The 19,379-nt window shown below is 40.3% G+C and overlaps 2 protein-coding genes and 1 non-coding gene across 11 annotated transcripts in view; 2 read left to right on the top strand and 1 right to left on the bottom strand.

Annotated features, from left to right (window-relative positions):
• CDK12 (cyclin dependent kinase 12) overlaps positions 1-12,522 on the bottom strand; it is a 64,399-nt gene extending 51,877 nt beyond the window's left edge. For 5 of the 8 annotated variants that reach the window (XM_067716525.1, XM_067716526.1, XM_067716522.1 and 2 more), the window contains exons 1-2: positions 10,861-12,522; positions 5,863-6,744 (exon numbers count right to left, since the gene is read on the bottom strand). In XM_067716525.1, the coding sequence (XP_067572626.1) occupies positions 5,863-6,744; positions 10,861-11,909 (1,931 nt within the window). In that variant the 5' untranslated portion in view covers positions 11,910-12,522. The remainder of the gene's footprint in view (positions 1-5,862; positions 6,745-10,860) is intronic. The other 3 variants (XM_067716528.1, XM_067716530.1, XM_067716523.1) reach the window with 2 other exon arrangements.
• Positions 3,813-3,885, top strand: TRNAW-CCA (transfer RNA tryptophan (anticodon CCA)). Its single transcript has one exon. It is a non-coding gene; the product is annotated as a tRNA-Trp (tRNA).
• The window catches only part of MED1 (mediator complex subunit 1), a 30,434-nt gene continuing 22,590 nt past the window's right edge, over positions 11,536-19,379 (top strand). For both annotated transcript variants that reach the window (XM_067716521.1, XM_067716520.1), the window contains exons 1-2: positions 11,536-11,664; positions 18,886-19,138. Coding sequence is in view for 1 of the 2 variants with exons in the window: in XM_067716520.1 (XP_067572621.1) it covers positions 19,114-19,138 (25 nt within the window). In the remaining variant the exon portion in view is untranslated. The remainder of the gene's footprint in view (positions 11,665-18,885; positions 19,139-19,379) is intronic.

The following is a 19,379-nucleotide window of genomic DNA, read 5'->3' as shown; positions in this document are numbered from 1 at the left end:
AGATTACAAAGATTTTACTTTTAAGGGGAAAAAACCCCAGTAATATAACGTAATGAAATGGAGTTTATCACAGTTAAAGAGACTTGGATTTTGCAAAAAGAAATCTATACTATATTAAAAAAACTAATAAAAAATTTGGCATATTATTTGTAGCAACTTTTTTTTTTTTTTTTTTTGCGGTACGCGGGCCTCTCACTGCTGTGGCCTCCCCCATTGCGGAGCACAGGCTCCGTACGCGCAGGCCCAGCGGCCATGGCTCACGGGCCCAGCCGCTCCGTGGCATGCGGGATCCCCCCGGACCGGGGCATGAACCCGCGTCCCCTGCATCGGCAGGCGGACCCTCAACCACTGCGCCACCAGGGAAGCCCCTGTAGCAACTTTAATAAACTTCTTTAATGTCCTTCCTAAGATTCTATGTGGATTTTTATTGAGATGAAATAAAATGCAGGAAGTTATAATCTTAAATTTGCAAAGCACCAATGCAACTCATGAAGTCACCAAACCTGCTCCATATTTTAACCAGCAAAGATTTAAATGACTGAAAGCCCAGCAATGTAATATTGGGTTGGCCAAAAAGTTTGTTCGAGTTTTTCCATGTTCCAGAAAAGCCTGAACGAACTTTTTGGCCAAGCCAATACTATTATGTTACTAAAGATGTGGCGAGAAACTTGGAAAAAGCAAATAGTATTTTACAGTGTTTTGTAAGAAATACAGCTAAGCTGAAAATCAAAATAAGTGAAAAATATACTTATTTATTCTACTGGCTGGGAAGCAAAAGGCAACCATATCTGACCATCCAAAATGGATAAATAACCTTCAAACTAAAAATCTAAGGAGAAGCGTCCAAGAGACTATTTCAGAATCATTAAAACACTGATAGCAGAAGGTCTCTCATGATAATCAACAAATTTTAATAGTCAGTGGGGGAAACAGAAGGGATGGCTTTCCTGGAATAGACTAGAAAATTCAGTTTTCAGATCCAATTTTTAACCACCTCTATTTATGAGTAAAGGAAGGATTTTGTGCCATGCATGTCCTCAGAAAAGATAGTGCAGCATACTAATTCATGCCTACAAATAAAACCATGCTAGATAGTCTTTTGTATTCCATCACAGTATCAGAAGATTAAAAAGAATCTGAGAATCCTAACCACAGTACAAACCTCCTCTACGTTTTCAACAAGTGGTTATTTAAAAAAGAATTCTTTCATGAATACTTCCACAGAACCATAAAGAACAGATCTACCCCTTGCAATGTATGTTTGTTTGTTTGTTTGTTTTGGCTGCGTTGTCTTTGTTGCTGGGCGCGGGCTTTTCTCTAGTTGCGGAGAGCGGGGTCTACTGTTCGTTGCGGTGCACGGGCTTCTCATTGGGTGGCTACTCTCATTGCAGAGCACGGGCTCTAGGCGCGTGGGCTTCAGTAGTTGTGGCACTCGGGCTCAGTAGTTGTGGCTCATGGGCTCTAGAGCACAGGCTCAGTAGTTGTGGCTCACGGGCTTAGTTGCTCTGCAGCATGTGGGATCTTCCTGGGACAGGGCTCGAACCCGTGTCCCCTGCATTGGCAGGTGGATTCTTAACCACTGCGCCAGCAAGGAAGCCCCACAATGTATCTTTTTAAAGCATACTGCTGCCCTCTGTGTGTGAAACACAATCTCAAAAGCTACTACTTCCTACCAATTTTCATCATTTTAATCTCTTATAAATCAGACAGAACAATAGAATCTAGTTTGTACCATATCAACCAGAACTGGGGTAGTCAATGGAGAGCAAAACAATCACCTGAAACTTTCTGTTAAATTACTGATAGAGATGAACACACAACATTATTATAATTTGCACTAAGATTTTTCTGCCCTGGGAACAAAGCCTGTTACCAGAAAACTCTTGAGTCAGGGTGCCATATAGATTTTTTAAATTTCCCCAATTTTTAAGACATTTGGGAAAGAAAATTCCTAATTTTTCAACTAATGTCAAAATATTTTTTATAAATTTCAATTCCTCATGACTCAGAAATAGATTCCATCTTGGTTCTGTGTCACTAGAATCAAATTATCTGAATTCTTTCACCATCATTTACGTTCAGTCTATATTTTATATTTACACTTGTTTTATCCAAAATTTACTTTATGGGTTCAAATATTGTTTGCTACTGTGAAAATGTACATTACTTCTGAAAAATTATATTTTTAGTATGTTTATGTCAAGAAAGAATGAGTGTTTGATGGGATATGTACTACCAGTTCAGGGCACAAGTTAATAGAGATCAAATTCTGTTTCAATAAATTCCAAATGTACCAAAAACCTTGGAATAATGATGACCTATAAAATTGCAGTGCTTAACAACATTATGCTCTTTAGCCTTTAGTGTAGGGCACTCACTAAAATAAAGCTCTATATAGTTCTGAGGGCATACAGTAGATGCAGAGAGCCTAACATATTGGAGCAGATACTGAACATCTAAGTCATTACTTGAAGATTCAGTACCAGGAAGTGCTGATCTACCCTACCAATATCAGTATTTCCTGGTTCTCCATTTATACCTGCAGATGGGTTCACATGTAGTGACAAGGTTGCATAATGCTTGTATATAATTAAAAAAAAAAAAAAAGTTGCCAAGCTCCAAGATGCTGAAATTTTAGAATCCGGATAGTCTCTTGGAATTTACGATGCTGGATTTAATCTGTAGGTACAATGTAACACCTCTAATAAGTCTTTATTGTTAATAAAGAAAAAAAATATGAATTTACATATGAACTATGTGAAAAGAAATTAATTTTTTTGGGGGGGGGTGGCCGTACCACGTGGCTTCAGGGCTCTTAGTTCCCCGACCAGGGATAGAACCCGAGCCCCCTGCAGTGGAAGCACAGAGTCCTAACCACTGGACCATCAGGGAATTCCCCAAAATTAATTCTTATTAATTTTCAAAATGTAAAATAAACTACTTTAAATAGATCATTTATCTCCTTCCCCTTAAAGCAGGTTGTTTAAAAAGTGATTTATTTTTACAAACTTCTATTAAAAATTTGAGTGAATACATTAAAAACATTGTATTAGCATTCTAGTAAAAAACAAGCATTCTATTACAAAAATCCTAAAATCTAATCTGAATGTTTACCCAGGCCTATTCTACACGAGCTCAGTACTTTAAAAATACAGCCTTTGAGAATAACGTAGACTCTATTCAAGTCTGATAAAACTCCAAATGAACAAGGCTTTCAAAAAAATAAAGAAAACAATATTAAAAAAACCCTATGTGGTTAACTGAAAATTTTTAAAAAGCAGCAGATCCCCATGAATAGCTATGTTCATGAAGAATGTACCATATCACGGTGGATGTTTGGCAGCCTTTGCTTCTTGAAACCAAGAATTGTACACCATGAATCATAAAGGTTTTTGCAGTACCATTAATTAAATTCACTCCTGCATTTGATACCTGGGTTAATACACTCCTGCCCAATATATATGTTTGAAAGAAAAATTTCAATCTTTTCCCAAAAGGACAAATCCTCTAATACAAGCCTTATGTCATCCAGGTGGCAAATAATTTAACTACATGCCCGATGTCATTTCACACAAGCCCTGACTCTGGCTCCTTCAGCAGTTTTACTTATTCAAATAATCAATATTTAATGACTGCATTCTGTGTTCTATGTTTAAAACACTGTAGGCAATAAAAAGATGTGTAAGTCACATTCTCAACATTTAAGCTCCTGAAGCCTCACATGAGAGAAAGTAGGAGGAATATGAGTCCCATGTGCAACTTTCAGATTCCTTCCTAAAAAGTTTTCTTACAGAAAATTATTTTTCGGGACATCCCTGGTGGTCCAGTGGTTAGGACTCCACGCTTCCAATGCAAGGTGGGCAGGTTCAATCCCTGCTCAGGGAACTAGGGTTTTGCATGCTGCGCGGTGTGGCCAAAAATTTTTTAAATAAATAAATATTTTTCATGTGAAAGATAGGTGCAGCTGGTACATGGATAGGGTGGCACCAAATAAGTAAATAAAAACAAGAACAGAAAAACTATCTTGAATTTATAGTTTTATAGTGAAAAAATAAAACTGATAGTGGAAGAAATCTTCACTTCCATTTTTCTACCTTTAGTAAGGACTATAAAATAAAATAGTTACACTTTTGGAATCAGAATAAATATATAACAAAAATAAGTTTTCTCACTTCATTCTCTCTCTTACACATTTTTAAAGATAGCTACACATACTCAAATAAGCACTGAATGGTCTTATTTTACCCCTCATCTGCAATCTGAAAGATAAAAATTCCTATGTGCTTTCTATCAAAATTGTTCCACCTCTGGAAACCTGCACTCCATGCTGACGCATGGTAGGTAGGTTCAACAGCTATTTGGTTAGCCAAGTAAACATTTCAAAAGCAAGATCCTTAGCCACACTGATATTGTCCTAGCCACTACGTAAACTAAGATTTAAACAAGGTTCCTGCGGATAGACAGTGGCCTAGGTTCCCTTTGGATGATACTCAATTGACTATTTTCCAACAAAAACTGTAAAAATATATCGCTTGTATCTATGAGAAGTATATTGTGTACCTCAAACAAATTTTTCTACATAAATTTCAGGTTCTGTTCTCCTTTGCAGTTCTCAGGATGTGGCAGAATTCATAAATACCTATTAATATTAGAAAGAGCATGTGAAATTTTTCTTTAAAATCAGATTTACAGCTATGTATAGTAATGGAGCCATTCTCTTAAATAATCTCTTTCCCTCTCATTTATTGCACTTGCACCTTCTAAAAAAAGTGCAGAGTGTAATCTGAAAAAATATAGATCTAAAGGGCTGAAATGTATCACTGTTCAAACTACTGATGTCACCTGGAAAGTAAGGGAAGCTTGGGAATTGGTCTGGGATGCAAGACCAATAATACTTATTTTTGTGCTTACAGTGGAAGTTTGTTGCAATAAGTGAAACTCATCCTCCAGAACAAGAGGGCAGAATCTCCACAGGAAAAAGAATAATACAAAGATTGCCATGGCATATGTCACTGCTAAATCATGTTTGTTTGGTGGTACTTGCCTGGCTAGGCCTGTCAAGAAATTAAACAAATATATTTCCTAATGCCTTCCATGAAATCAGATTCATGCTTCAAATTATTTCAGTTTTCAACACTCAGAGGACTCATTAAAATTAGAGCTCTTCCCATCACCCCACTGTGAATTTATATTCTAATTAGCAAAGATTCTATATATTGTTCTTTTCTTCTTACAGGATAATTAATTTTTTTAAAGCATCAGGAGGGAAAAAAAAGTAGCTATAAAAGACATTTTTGGGACCACTGAGGATATTATTATTATTGATATGCTACTGATATTATTTAATAAATGAATGATAAGTTTTTTAGGGTGATAAAGGTATTGTGATTATATAGGAAAATGTTCTTGTTAGGAGAGACATGCTAAAGTATTCAGAAGTGTCATGATATCTACAGTTAAAACAAATATGGCAGAAAATTAACAACTGGTGAATCAAGGTGAAGAGTATACAGGTGTTAATTATATTCTTTTAACTTTTCTGCAGCTATTTAATATTAAAATTTTCAACATAAAAATTTAAGGAGAAAAACACATGATTTTTAAAAATTTGAATCAAAATTATCAATAAATACACTTATGAGAAAAAGGGTTACGTAGACCTCAAACTGTAATTCTCTTTTCCTAATAAATGTCATATATAAGGACTTTTCCACTGAAAACCAAACATCAAAGGCATTTCCTATTCATGAAAGCATTCTAAACAGCCATTCATTAGATCAATTTTGACAAAGCTTGAGAACAAAAAATACATTACACTTAGAACAAGAGGGTTAAAATTTCCCAGTTAACCACAGGACTTACCTATCCATGTCATCATCTCCCAGTAATAAGGGTGGGAGGGGCAGAGGAGGCAACGTTGAAGTTTTTAGGTGTGGAATAGCAGCTGTTACAGACACTTGAGTCTTCACAGAAACCTGTACAGGGGGCTGAGAATTTGCCTGAGAGGACAGAGTTGATGTCCTTGGGTGAATAGAAGGGGGCAAAGTTGAAGTACTAGAAGAAAGAACCTGACTAAATGTTGGTTGGGGAGGAGGCAGAGGTGGTTGCTGTGGAAGAGCTGGTAGTGGAGGCAAAGGTGGCAAGGGGGGTGTCTGAGGTGGAGGGGTAGTAGTTGGTAAAGGAGGTGGAGAAGTAACTGTGGGAAGAGGTGGAAGGGTCTCCTTTTCAGATGTCTCTGTCTCTTTTGGAGTAGCAATCTCCTCTTTCAGTGCTACAGGTTTAGAGTCTCTTGTTCCCTGTCCTTTTGAATCTTTAAGAACAGGATGCTTCTCAGAGTTTTCATCCAACTTTATTTTCCCTGTATCTAAAGAATTTTTGACCTCTGTATTTAGATGTGTTACATTCACCAGTTCGGTATCTGGGGCAGATTTTTCCAATTTTACACCTCTGGGTAACTTTTTAGACTCCAAGCCTGAATCCTTAGCCTCTACTGAACTGTTCTCTTTTCTAGGCAAAAATATAGGTGAACCCTTGGATTCCTTTCCATCCATTTTTGCTGCAGCGGCTGCTGCTCTTTCCTTCTTTTTCCTACTGAGTTCAGCTCCCAAGCTGGAGTTCAGTGGAAGCCTGACAGGTGAGATACTGGAATGTCGACTGCGTGATCCGGATCTCTTCTTTTTACTATGAGAAGATGAGTGTCTTGAATATGCGGGACTTCTACTTCTAGACTTCATGGATTTTCTACTGGAAAAAGAAAAAAGCAGTTTAAAATGGATAGACTACAGCAATGTGGAATAGATCAGTTAAACAAACTATGAAGAACTGTAACTTAAAAAACCCACTGAGTATTTAGCAATCTTAAAAATAGATTAGGTACCATCAAATAATAATAATAATGTATCAATATTGGTTCATTAATTGTAACAAATGTAAGATGTTAACAATAGGGGAAACTGAGTTTGAGGACATAAAATAATTCTTTGTACTATCTTTACAATTTTTCTGTAAATTTAAAACTGTTCTTTACTTTAAAAAATAGATTAGAAGGAAATAAATCCTGCATGGCAACATACTTCAATCATATAATCTAAAAATTATCCACTACTTATTCAACTGAAGGAAGATGGATGGATACTTTTTTCCCATGTTAGAAAATACCCATATTCACAATGATTACTTTTAGCACTTTGGTTTAAATATCTGATAAACTGAAAACATGATTTTAAAAAGTCATACTTAATGCTAAACGTGGGTTATATCAATTAGGAAGTTAAAAGTAACTAGCACACTTCACCAAAACCTAAATTTTTTAAACTAGACAGCTATTTTATTGAGAAATCCCAGGAAAAGTTTCTGTTCCTTGTATCCTCACTTTATAATTAAGTTGCACCTATACTAAACAAACCCCCAATTACAAGAGTTAGGATTTACAAAAACTAGATAAACCAGAGAAACTGTCTTACCAAAATAATTTATTAGAAGTTATTAAAACTATGATGGCTTCTAGTACTTTCAAATATAAAATGATTTCCAATAAACTTTTTAGGAATTCATAAAGCAAGGTATTATTGCATGTTCAACTTATCTTCTCCATTATTAAGGAAGGATTGGAAAGTAAAATCTGGGAATCTATAAGGCAGATTATTCTAAATTAAAACCCAAACCCTCATTAATTCTTTTTTGCTTTTTCATAAAGCCTAATGTGCTCAGGCCTCAGTGTGAGGAGGAAAAAAAATCAGCACAAAAAATGTGACTGGACAAAAGATAATTTGCGCAGTAGTGTAAAACAAATTGTTCCCATTCCAGATCTTCAATATCTCCCTTTATCGTTGATCATTGGTAAGGCTGATGTGATTCAAAATGTTTCAAAACAAATAGCATATACATGGTAGGTGAAACAACTCACATGATGTTAGTCATGATTTTCTTATACCTATAATGCTTTTTGGAAACTTTCTTCCACGTTTATTAAAATGTAAAGTTATCACTGGAATCAAAGTGCTCAAAACAACAATAACAACAATGTATATATGAACATGAGAATATAAAATACTGAAAGTAGTTAAGTGAATTTACCAAGTATCCACTTACCCTTCAGAAAACTAATACTTCTCTTATAAATAAGTGGCTAAAACAAGAGGTTTTCTCTGATTGAATTATAGGCTGGTCTAAAACTAACATTATCTCAGAAAAACACTAAGTAATGTCAGAGACCGTGCTCTACAAACCACTGTTTCTTTCATCTTTCAGCATGACTAAATCTTCCTAAGGAACTCTGCTACAAACCTTAAACTTCTGAACAGAAGCCTACAATTAATAGGACGTTTGGATGGCCATAAGTTATATAAACGTTACATTTGAGGTCCAGGTCCACTCTTCAAGGAAAAAAGGGGGTATAGGGAACAACAAATAGGTAAATGCAGGCAACAAAAAAAATTGTCTTCAAAAACAAATGTATTTTTTCCCTAAATTAAGTTAGGTCCCACCATTTGAAATGAAATTTCTACTATTAATCACTAATAATTTGGTGGATGCAAAGACCTTGCGTTTCTGCCAAAGCATTTTCAGTCTTTAAAAATGAAATCTTTTGTTTAATCTTGACTGTCTCTCAAGGAAAAAAAAAGAGAATACTATAAAAGGGATCTGTATGTTTCTCCACCCTGACTCTAAGAAATTGAATGAGGAAAACTACATACATAACGCACACACACAAACACATAATGCTCTTTTCAAGCCAACTAAAAATGTGCATGTGACTCCAGAATTATTATGTAGTGTTTATATTTGTGTCCTATAATACTGTGTCTCCAATTCTTTCTTGATTTATTTTTACCATCACTGCACTAGTTCCAACTAAGTGAGTAGAGGAAGAGAGAACTTGAGATTTGAATCCAAAAGGAATCACTGCAAAGTAGCAGTTTTTACTGAAACTTGTTTTAGTGTTTTAGCCTCAATGTAATTCTGTATTCCCAAACCCCATAACAATCAAAAATTCTCAGAACAGGCTTAATGAAACTACTCCCTCAAGAAAACAAATATTCTGAGAATATTTCTAAGGCATCCTTAAAAAACTAAGCAATTTTACAAATGGTACAGTTAAGACATCCATTTCACTGTATATAAATTTACCCCTCATCCCTCCAAAAAAAAAAAAGTGAACTCTAGCTAATGGTGTACATGCTAAAGTGTTTATAGTGAAGTATACGGAATGGAACTTCACTATAAACTTCAAGTAAGTATGCAACTTACTTTCAGATGAATCAAAACAAATGAAGGTGGAGAGATGGATAGAGATGATAAAATGTATAGCAAATATTAATTGCAGAATCTAGGTGGTACATACTTGAGTCCTCACTACAATTCTTTCAACTTTTCTGTGCTTGAAAAATTGTAATAAAATGGAGGGGAAAAGCCTAAGGAACTTCAGACTCTAACAGCTAGGAACTCCTGTAGCTTGATGAATTCAAACTAGTTTACGAATAATTATAACTTTAAGTCAGCAAAAATTACTCACACTGACATATAAAAGACATGCATGGATTTTTTCAAATTCGCATAATTTCTCTACTAGTGTTCAACAACATTTCCCTCATTCATTGATAGAATTTACTGACTGGCTCCAAGTACCAGGCACTGTACCTGGCTATGCACTCATATTTACTAATTAATCCTCACAACAACTCTAGAAGTAGGTAGTTATTATTCTCATTTCACACACAGAGAAATTAAATTATACGCCAAAGGTCACAAAAGCAAGATTAGGATTCCACTCAGGTATAACTCCAAAGCCCAAGTTCTGCTTTTGAAGAAAAGCAAAGAGGAAGGTACATCTCACCACCTAGGAACAAGAACAGTTTTCTGTAGACAATTCACTTCAACAATTAAATTTCAAACTAACATGACTTTCTCACCAAAAATATCACAGTGAAGGTACTATTACCAATTTTTAAGAGAAAGATTTTGAAATTAACCTGTGGTCACAAATAAGTCAATGGTGATGCTGTAAATAAAATCAAATTATCCTTGGAAACAATTTCTGCTAGGTTATACCATAAAAGGGAAAAAGAACTAATTGGCTGAATTTCCACTAGAAACATCACATAAAAGACAGGTGTCTCGGGCTTCCCTGGTAGCGCAGTGGTTGAGAGTCCACCTGCCGATGCAGGGGACGTGGGTTCGTGCCCCGGTCCGGGAAGATCCCACATGCTGCAGAGCGGCTGGGCCCGTGAGCCATGGCCGCTGAGCCTGCGCGTCCGGAGCCTGTGCTCCGCAGCGGGAGAGGCCACAACAGTGAGAGGCCCGCATACCGTAAAAAAGACAGGAGTCTCTTGTAAGTTATCAAAAAATTGTCAATTAGGAAATAAACTTACAAGTTTGGAGACTCAGTGGACAGCACAAATGGTAGATGACTTAGGCAAATAGCCCCGAGATAATACAAATGAAAAATTTTAATTTCTTACATCTCCAATCAGGTCCAATGAAGCCTAAGGCACTAATACCAAAGTGATTTTTAAAAAGTTAAGACAAAGCAACTGAAATAGCTGGATAAACTCTGGGCACCAGTATCAATCCTATGCAGTCAGTAAGCAGAAGCCTATGATTTTTCTCACGTGGGAGCTTACAACTGAAGATCCCACCACTGGAAGTACCTACCTTTAGCAGCTGTAGGCATGTGAACTCTGCACTTCTCCAATTCTGGGTTAAGAGGAGACCAGACTCACCTACATGATGACTAGCCAATAGCAAAGTGTTCCAGTCAATGATGAACACTGGGGGCTTCAACAAAATGTTAACATGTCTAATCACCTGTTCCTCATAAGCCACCGAAAGAAGAAACGGGCTGTTAGACAAATAGCTCACCTGGGGAGCGGACTCCGGCTCAGAGAGCGCTTGCTCAGGAAAGGGCTGCTGGACCGCCTTCGGCCGTAGGGACTGGGTGATCTCCCACTGTAAGAGCCACTCCTTTCATAGCTGGAAGAACGTCGCCGGCTATAGGGACTCACAGACCTCTGTCGTCTACTGTAGGGACTGGGTGACCGTGTGCTGGACTGGTAGGCAGAAGGCTCCTTGTAAGGTGGGCTGATTGACTGCCTTCTTGAGGTACTTCCCGGACTCTTCTTGTAGGAGTCGTAATTGCTAGAGGTGTGAGATCTCGGGGGACTAAGGTCATAATCTTGGCCGTAAGAAGCTCCTGAGGGGCTATCATCTTGCTTGGGGCTGTCCGACCACTTCCGGTGGGGACTCCTGGACCTCCGTTTGGGGCTGTCCACGGTTTTGTAACTTTTGGGTGTTTCCCTTTTCCGATGACTTTTACTCCGGTCTTTGTGCCCGGACTTCAACTCGCGTTCTTTCCGGGTCTTCTCCTTATGGAGTTTGGATGACCTGGATTCCTTGTTGCTGCTGCTTTTGGAGACCTGCGTCTTTCCATGGTCATCATTCTCCTCATTTGAACGCTTTGAACTTCCTGATATCCGGTCCTTCATCGATCCCGACTTGCTGGAGGCTTCCAGGTTTTTTTCTTTCTCTGACTGTTTAGTTTTTAGTAAGTCCCGGGAACGTCTGTGCTGGTGGTGACGGTGTTTGTGCAGGCGGTCACTCCGATCAGTCCCGCGACGTTCATCATTCTCCCTCCGGTCCAGTTTGAAGGCCATGTCGTCAGAGAAGGTATCGGAATCAGAGCTAATGTCATCATACTCCACCAAAGGTTTGATAATTGTACCCAAAGGTGCTGCTTCGGGGGTCACCAACCCCATGTCTTTGGAGTGCTTGGACCTATGCCGCTTGTGCTTCGACACCAAGCGGTGACGCTCCCTGCTGTTGGAGCTGCCACCTCCCGATGACGGCTGCAAAGTTCCAGAAGCTCCTCCACTCCCGTCCTTCTTGCCCCCATGTCTCTCTGGATTGGGCATTCCCTTTCCCCTGGCCTCAAAATGGGGAAAAAGTTCCCCAGCACTCCAAAAAGTAACCCCCACCCTCCCCCCCAGCCCCAGCCCCACGCCTACCAAAGCGCCCCTACAAGGGGGTGGGGAGGGAAGGGACGGTAGCCCAGGCTCCTCCTCCCTCCCGACTCCTCAGCACCCTCCTACATGAGGTGGGGGGTGAAGGAGCCAGGGAAGAAATGAGAGTTCCTCAGCAGTGGAGTTGCGAGACAACGGGTAGCCGCTCGAGTCTGTTTCCCCTCCTCCCCACGCCGAGCCAATCCTCAGGCCCAGGCGCCGGGGAGGTCGAGGAAGTAGGAAGCCGACGGCACGGGGCTGTGGGGCCGACTCCGGCTCTGGGGCCCTGTGAGGACTGCGCGGGCCCTTCCCCTTCCCGGTAGCCCGGCTCGGGGCGGCTTCCTGTCGCTGGGGTCCCGCGGCCTAGGTGCCTCACGCCCCCTTTGTCCCTCGCTACTGAAAGAGTCCCTTTTCTAGCTTCCGCCTCACCTCAGTACCTCACACTCACTCGCTCCCTCACAGAGGCTCACAGTCACACACTAGGTTAAACCGAAACAGCACTGGGAGGAAGGGGGAGGGGGTAATCCCAGGAAATATCGCGAGAATCTGCAGTACTCTCGCGGTATTTCGTGCTTCCTTTCACCTCTCCCCACTGCCTGTTCAAACAACGCGAGAGCAAGTCCCGGGCCAGAAACGCATTCCGCCAGATTCTCGCGATAAGATCCCAGCTCCGCGTTTGAGCAAAACTTTATTGAAACGGACTTAGGAGGAATTTTTAAATTCAAGACTTTATTAATAACTCATTGAACAAATACATATTCCCAAGTTCCGGCGCAAACTAATTTTTGCATACTCTGTAACAGCTCCTTTAAATACCACGATGAAAATATTGTCAACAGAATAAAGAGCAAATGTGGGGCTATTTCAACCCAAGTCCCTAAGTATTAACGATTCTTCCCACTTAGGTAGCATATACTACTACGTGCATTATTACTAATTCTCGTACTGCCCTGCAATAACACAATTTCCTCATCCCTATTTTACAAATAAGGAAACCCGGACTCAGAAAAGTTGAGTAAGTTACTTAGGGTAACAAAGCTAACCCAGCAAGGGCCAAAGAAGAGATAAAAATTCACGTCTGGGGACTTCCCTGGTGGTGCAGTGGTTAAGAATCTGCCTGCCAATGCAGGGTGCGTAGGTCCGGGAATATCCCACATGCCGTGGAGCAATTAAGCCAGTGCACCACAACTACTGAGCCTGCGCTCTAGAGCCCATGAGCCACAACTACTGAGCCTGCATGCTACGACTACTGAAGCTCGCGCACCTAGAGCCTGTGCTCTGCAACAAGAGAAGCCACAGCAATGAGAAGCCCACACACCACAGTGAAGAGTACCCCCTGCTCGCCACAACTAGAGAGAAGTCCCGGGCACAGCAATGAAGACCCAACACAGCCAAAAAAAAAAAAATTCATGTCTGACCTTAAGCTACAATCTCTTTCATTGTGTGGCACTACCACTCTCCAGTCTGCTTAAAATCTTAAGAATCTTGAAAGCTCATCACCTCTTGAGATCATCTTCTGGCTCTTTTGGAATCATTTAGCCATTTATCTTCACACAGAAGATTATAGTTATGAACAAGCAAAGCATAGTATTCATGAACAGGAAAAAGTATCTTACACTGCCCCTCATTTTTTATCTTTCAAAATTCCTTGGCACATGTTAACTCATTCCATTCACAACTTACCTCTTCACAACTTACCCCTGAAATAGGTTGCATTAGTGAGGCGACTAAGGAACAGAGAAGCTAAGTGGCTTGTCCAAGCTTCCCCATTCTTTTCTTCAATAAATATGTGTGTGGGACTTTAAGGTCCTTCTCCGTGTACTAGTGCCCACTGAGACCCCTCAAGAAGGATATAGACAATATATTCATACCTCAAAACATAAGGTAATAAATGTCATAAGAATGATACAGAGCAGTGTGGAGGTTCAAAAGAAGGTTGGGAGTGGTAAGAGCAAGCTTTATAAAAGTATGACATTTGAGGGGCTTCCCTGGTGGCCCAGTGGTTAAGAATCCACCTGCCAATGCAGGGGACACAGGTTCGACCCCTGGTCTGGGAAGATCCCACATGCCGCGGAGCAACTAAGCCTGTGTGCCACAACTACTGAGCCCGCGTGCCACAACTACTGAAGCCCGCACACCTAGAGCCCGTGCTCCGCAATGAGAAGCCACCGCAATGAGAAGCCCGTGCAATGCAACGAAGAGTAGCCCCCACTTGCTGCAACTAGAGAAAGCCCGCGCGCAGCAGCGAAGACCCAACACAGCCAAAAATAAACAAATAAAAATTTTTTAAAAAGTATGACATTTGAGTTGGACCAGAAAACGTAGATAAGGATTTGTATATGAAAAGAGCATCCAGTAAATTAGGAGCCAGAAAACATTCTGAATGAAGGCAGAAAAATCTACTCTCCAAATCACTCCCTGAAAATGTTCTTGTTGCTTTGGGTCACATGGGTACAAAAAAAGTTTTTTACTTAAATGTTTGAGCCCATAAATCTTCATTAAAAAAAAATGAAAAAGACAGGGAATTCCTGGCTGTCCAGTGGTTAGGACTCTGTGCTCTCACTGCCAGGGGCCCCGTTTCCATCCCTGATGGGGGAACTAGGGTCCCACACGCTATGCAGCTCAGCCAAAAAAAAAAAAAAAAAAAGAAAAAGACCAAGTTTTTCATGACAACTTTTTAATCATCTACAGAAGTAAAATTAATACTATCAAGAAAAAAGAATAAAAGAGGATAGAATTAAGTACTTGAACTCAGGTGTGGTAACTCCTCATTCATTGCTGCAAGAGGCCTGGATGTAAAGGTCTCCACCAGTGTCTAACATGATGGCAGATGACATGAGACTTAATGAGCCGATTAGATGAAGTGACTGGTCCACCTTATTAAGCGTTGGCATGAGTTCATCAAAATTACTCTGATTTTTTCTTTTTTTTTTTTTGTGGTACGCAGGCCTCTTACTGTTGTGGCCTGTCCTGTTGCGGAGCACAGGCTCCAGATGCGCAGGCTCAGCGGCCATGGCTCACGGGCCCAGCCGCTCTGCGGCATGTGAGATCTTCTCAGACCGGGGCACGAACCCGTGTCCCTTGCATCGGCAGGCAGACTCTCAACGACTGCGCCACCAGGGGAGCCCCATGTATCTTTTTGAGTTATAGTTTTGTCCAGATACATGCCCAGGAGTGGGATTGCTGGATCATATGGCAACTCCATTTTTATTTTGGGGGGCAACCTCCATACTGTTTTCCACAGTGGCTGCACCAATTTACATTCCCATCAACAGTGTAGGAGGGTTCCCTTTACTCCACAACCTCTCCAGCATTTATTATTTGTAGACATTTTAATGATGGCCATTCTGACCAGTGTGAGCTGGTACCTCACTGTAGTTTTGATTTCCACATTTCTCTAATAATTAGCAATGTTGAACATCTCTTTATGTGCCTGTTGGCCATCTGTATGTCTTCTTTGGAGAAATGTCTATTTAGATCTTCTGTCCATTTTTCGATTTTTTTTTTTTTTTTTGGTTATTGAGTTGCATGAACTGTTTGTATATTTTGGAAATTAAGCCCTTGTCAGTCTCATCATTTGCAAATATTTTTCTCCCAGTCTGCAGCTTGTCTTTTCGTTTTATGGTTTCCTTTGCTGTACAAAAGCTTATACGTTTGATTAGGTCCCATTTGTTTATTATTATTATTTTTTAAAAGATATGGTACATTTTTAAAAATATTTATTTATTTATTTAGGCTGTGCTTGGTCTTAGTTGTGGCTCATGGGATCTTAGTTGCCGCATGCAGACTCTTAGTTGAGGCACGCATGTGGGATCTAGTTCCCTGACCAGGGATCGAACCCAGGCCTCCTGCACTGGGAGTGTGGAGTCTTATCCACTGGACCACCAGGGAAGTCCCCTGTTTAATTTTGCTTTTATTTCTATTGCCCTGGGAGACTGACCTAAGAAAACATCGGTATGATTTATTGTCAGAGAATGTTTTGCCTATGTTCTCTTCTAGGAGTTTTATGGTGTTATGTCTTTAAGCCTTCAAGCCATTTTGAGTGTGTCTAAATTTTTAAATACAACTGCTGAGATTGGCCAAAACTGGTGAGAATTGTGCCTTTGTAAAACAAGGGTTGCTTCCCTCTACAGAAAAACTTTGAACTCTGAAATTCCAGGACTGCATGATTTGCTTTATTTGCATGACCTCCCAGGGCAGGGAGTCAGGGCAACTCTGGGAAGCCCAAGGTGATCAGTCAGGTGATGACTGTAGTTTCCCTGTAAATCCCCCAAAGCAGGTCAGAAAGCTTCTCCTTAGGCTGTACACAAGGGGAAATATTTAACTAAAGTTATAATAATTTTCCCTCACCCCAAGGCCAATTTGTTAGTTTAGATTTTGGTTTAAAGAGTCCTCTGGAGTCTCCCACAAAGCTTAGTCATTTAAAATTTGTCCATCCTCCTCTTCTTGGCATATAAGATTACTCCTATGTGTACCTTAAATGCTTTTCTTATTTAATGACACGTCTCTCCTATCTTTACTTTTAGAGTACAAATTTTTCCACAATGTCATTTCAGCTGCATTTTCGGATGAGAAATAATAACTTATTCTATTCTGTGACTAAAATTTGGTAAAGTTTATTCTGTTTTCAAGTTTTATATGATTTAACATTTCCTAGCCACACTTAGTACAGACATTATTGTTTATTTGTACAGAGAGCTTTCATGGGGAAATGTAACTGTGTATCCAACAGTGATGCTTTGGGCGTAAGAATAAATTAACAAAAAATTTTTCGGTGCCTACAATTACAGTGACCAGTCATATTTTCAGAACTCTAAATCAGGTGAGCCCATCAAGGGCTGGGACTGTGCTTTCAAGTTTATATTACCAGCTCCTAATACACAAGTATTAGGACTCCACAGATATTTGTTGGATGAAGAGTACTTTGACAACAGGAAAGGAAACAGCATTTTATTTTATTTTTTGTTTCTATTTATTTATTTTTTGGCTGTGCCACACGGCTTGTGGGATCTTAGTTCCTCAACCAGAGATCAAACCCAGGCCCTTGGCAGTGAAAGCATGGACTCTTAACAACTGGACTGCCGGGGAATTCCCACAGCATTTTAAATATGAACTGTCTTTGGAAATTCTCATTTGGATAAATGCTTTTGCTAGATTTACATGAACATACTTTTACACTAAAAAAAATTTGTTGATTATCTGAAATTCAAATTTAATTGAGTGTTCTGTATTTTATCTGACAACACTATCAGTTTATCCCAACAATATGTATTGAGTCTCTGACATGTGTCAGGAGCTAGGCTAGGCAGTATCACTAGACAGTAGTGAAAGCAGCCGCCCTTCCTGGATTTGATAGTTTAGCAGGGAAGACAGGCATTGAATGCATCATCATGTACTTAATTAATTTTGATGGTGAAAGTGGTATTAAAGAGAAATTTGAAATAATATAACGGAGGACCTGATCAAGTGACGGGTTAGAGAAGCCTTGCTTCTCTAGTCTAGAGCAAGAGACATTTACATTGAGATCTGAATAAGTCGGCCTCAGTGAGGAGAGGGGGGTGGGGTAGGGAAAGACCTCCCAGCAGTTAAAAAGGCATGTTCAAGGACCTTGGGAGAGGAAGGAGTGAAGGAATTGTCTGCAGGTGGAAGGTCAGTGTGGCTGGGGTTTGGCAAGGGGAGAAGAGCTGGGTCTAGAGAAGCTTTTTAGGCCCAGTAAAACATTTGTCTACTAAGCCCAGGTACAGTGCTAGGTAGTGGGGATTCAGAAATGAGAGGCAATTCCTGCCCCGAGAAACTCACTGTGTAGTGACTGAAAGGAATGAGGGCACGAGGAATAGACAAGAAGTAAAATTTAAGTTCTACTTTCAAGGAGCATGGTTTATATCTTTGTGGCAATAAGCATGTGGCAAATAAAGATTTATTCTTATTAAATTTACACTGCTGTGCCTGCTCATCTGAACTGCAGTTACCTGCTGGAATGGCTTTGGAGGATGTTTGCATATCATTTTTGAAATATGGGGAAAGTCTGAGACTAAAGAACCAGTGGAAATCCATTGCTTAATATCCTTACAGCAAACTAGGTAAAATCCAACTTTTCAGCAGTTATTCTCAAGGGTGTGTATGGAAAAAAAGAACATTGAAAAAAAAAATGCAGCCTTAACTATTTTAAGAACTTCCACCCAATGCTAGCACAATTGTATTTTAGCCTGGCTCTTGTTCCAGTGGCCACGAACTTATCGGCATTACTCCAGCTTTCTCTTTGGGAGGATTTACTGATACAAGAGATATGACTACACATTCTTTGTGATTTGTAGTGTAGAGTATTAGCTAAACTGCTTGTTTTCACTATGATTACAAAAAAGATACAATCAATTGTGAACACCTTTGGGATCCTAAAGATAATTAACAGCATCCGATGATCTGACTGCTGCAAACAAGTTTTTCTTAATCCAGAATCTCCCAGATCTTCAAAAATATTGGAATTGCTCAAGAAAAATATTTCTGAAATTAAAAAGAAAATTAGGACATGTAAATTAAGTGTACCGGGCTAGCTTGGGACATTGTTACAAATACCCAACATTTTTTTCCACCTAGTATCTCAAGAAAGCGAGTATTTTAATAAAATATTCCCGATAACAGTATTTTCGAAGAGCTAGTCTTTTAGTAAAGAGAGCTGGGGATTTAAATTTGCAAACTGCTTAAAAGCCAAAACGAAAGTGCCAATTTTCGCAGAGGAGCCGAACACTTCCAACTAGCAAACTCCATACCTACGGCCGAGAAGCCTAAGACAATTGAGAGAGAAGGAAGGGTGGGGAGAATCTCGCGAGTAGCAACGTATTAACCATTTTTCGCGATATTTGGTGCCCAACCCTTTTCCTCTCTCTCGCAGGATCACGGTTAATCTCGCGATCTTTCGGAAGTTCTGTTGCGGAAGATGGCGGCGGCCGCGAGCACCCTTCTCTTCTTGCCGCCGGGGACTTCAGACTGAGCCTTCCCGGGAAGAGTGGGGACTGCAGGCGCCCTGCGTCCCGGGAGCCCGAACCAACTTGGTTCCTCTGTTAGTGGTGAGGAGGGGCATATCCTCTTGTGTAGGACTCAGGCCCTTCCCGCTGTCAGGATGAAGGCTCAGGGGGAAACCGAGGGTGAGTGACTGAGGGGAAAAGCAGGGGGCGGGACACAGCTGGGGGAGCCAATCTCTGAGAGGAGCTGGGGGGCAGATGCTTCCGCGGGGGCCACTCTCCCGAGGGCTCAGAGTCTAGGAGGCGGGATGTGTGTGAGTTTTAGATTCCGACTGCCTTCCTTGGTGATGGAGAGCTTTGACTTTGGGGAGATGGGGGCTCCCAACTTATGTTAAGGTTTCCTGCTTAGCTAGGGGCAATCATT

The sequence above is a fragment of the Pseudorca crassidens genome, chromosome 19, assembly GCF_039906515.1.
Source record: "Pseudorca crassidens isolate mPseCra1 chromosome 19, mPseCra1.hap1, whole genome shotgun sequence".
Lineage (NCBI taxonomy): Eukaryota > Metazoa > Chordata > Mammalia > Artiodactyla > Delphinidae > Pseudorca > Pseudorca crassidens.
This window is presented reverse-complemented; position numbering and strand designations above follow the sequence as displayed.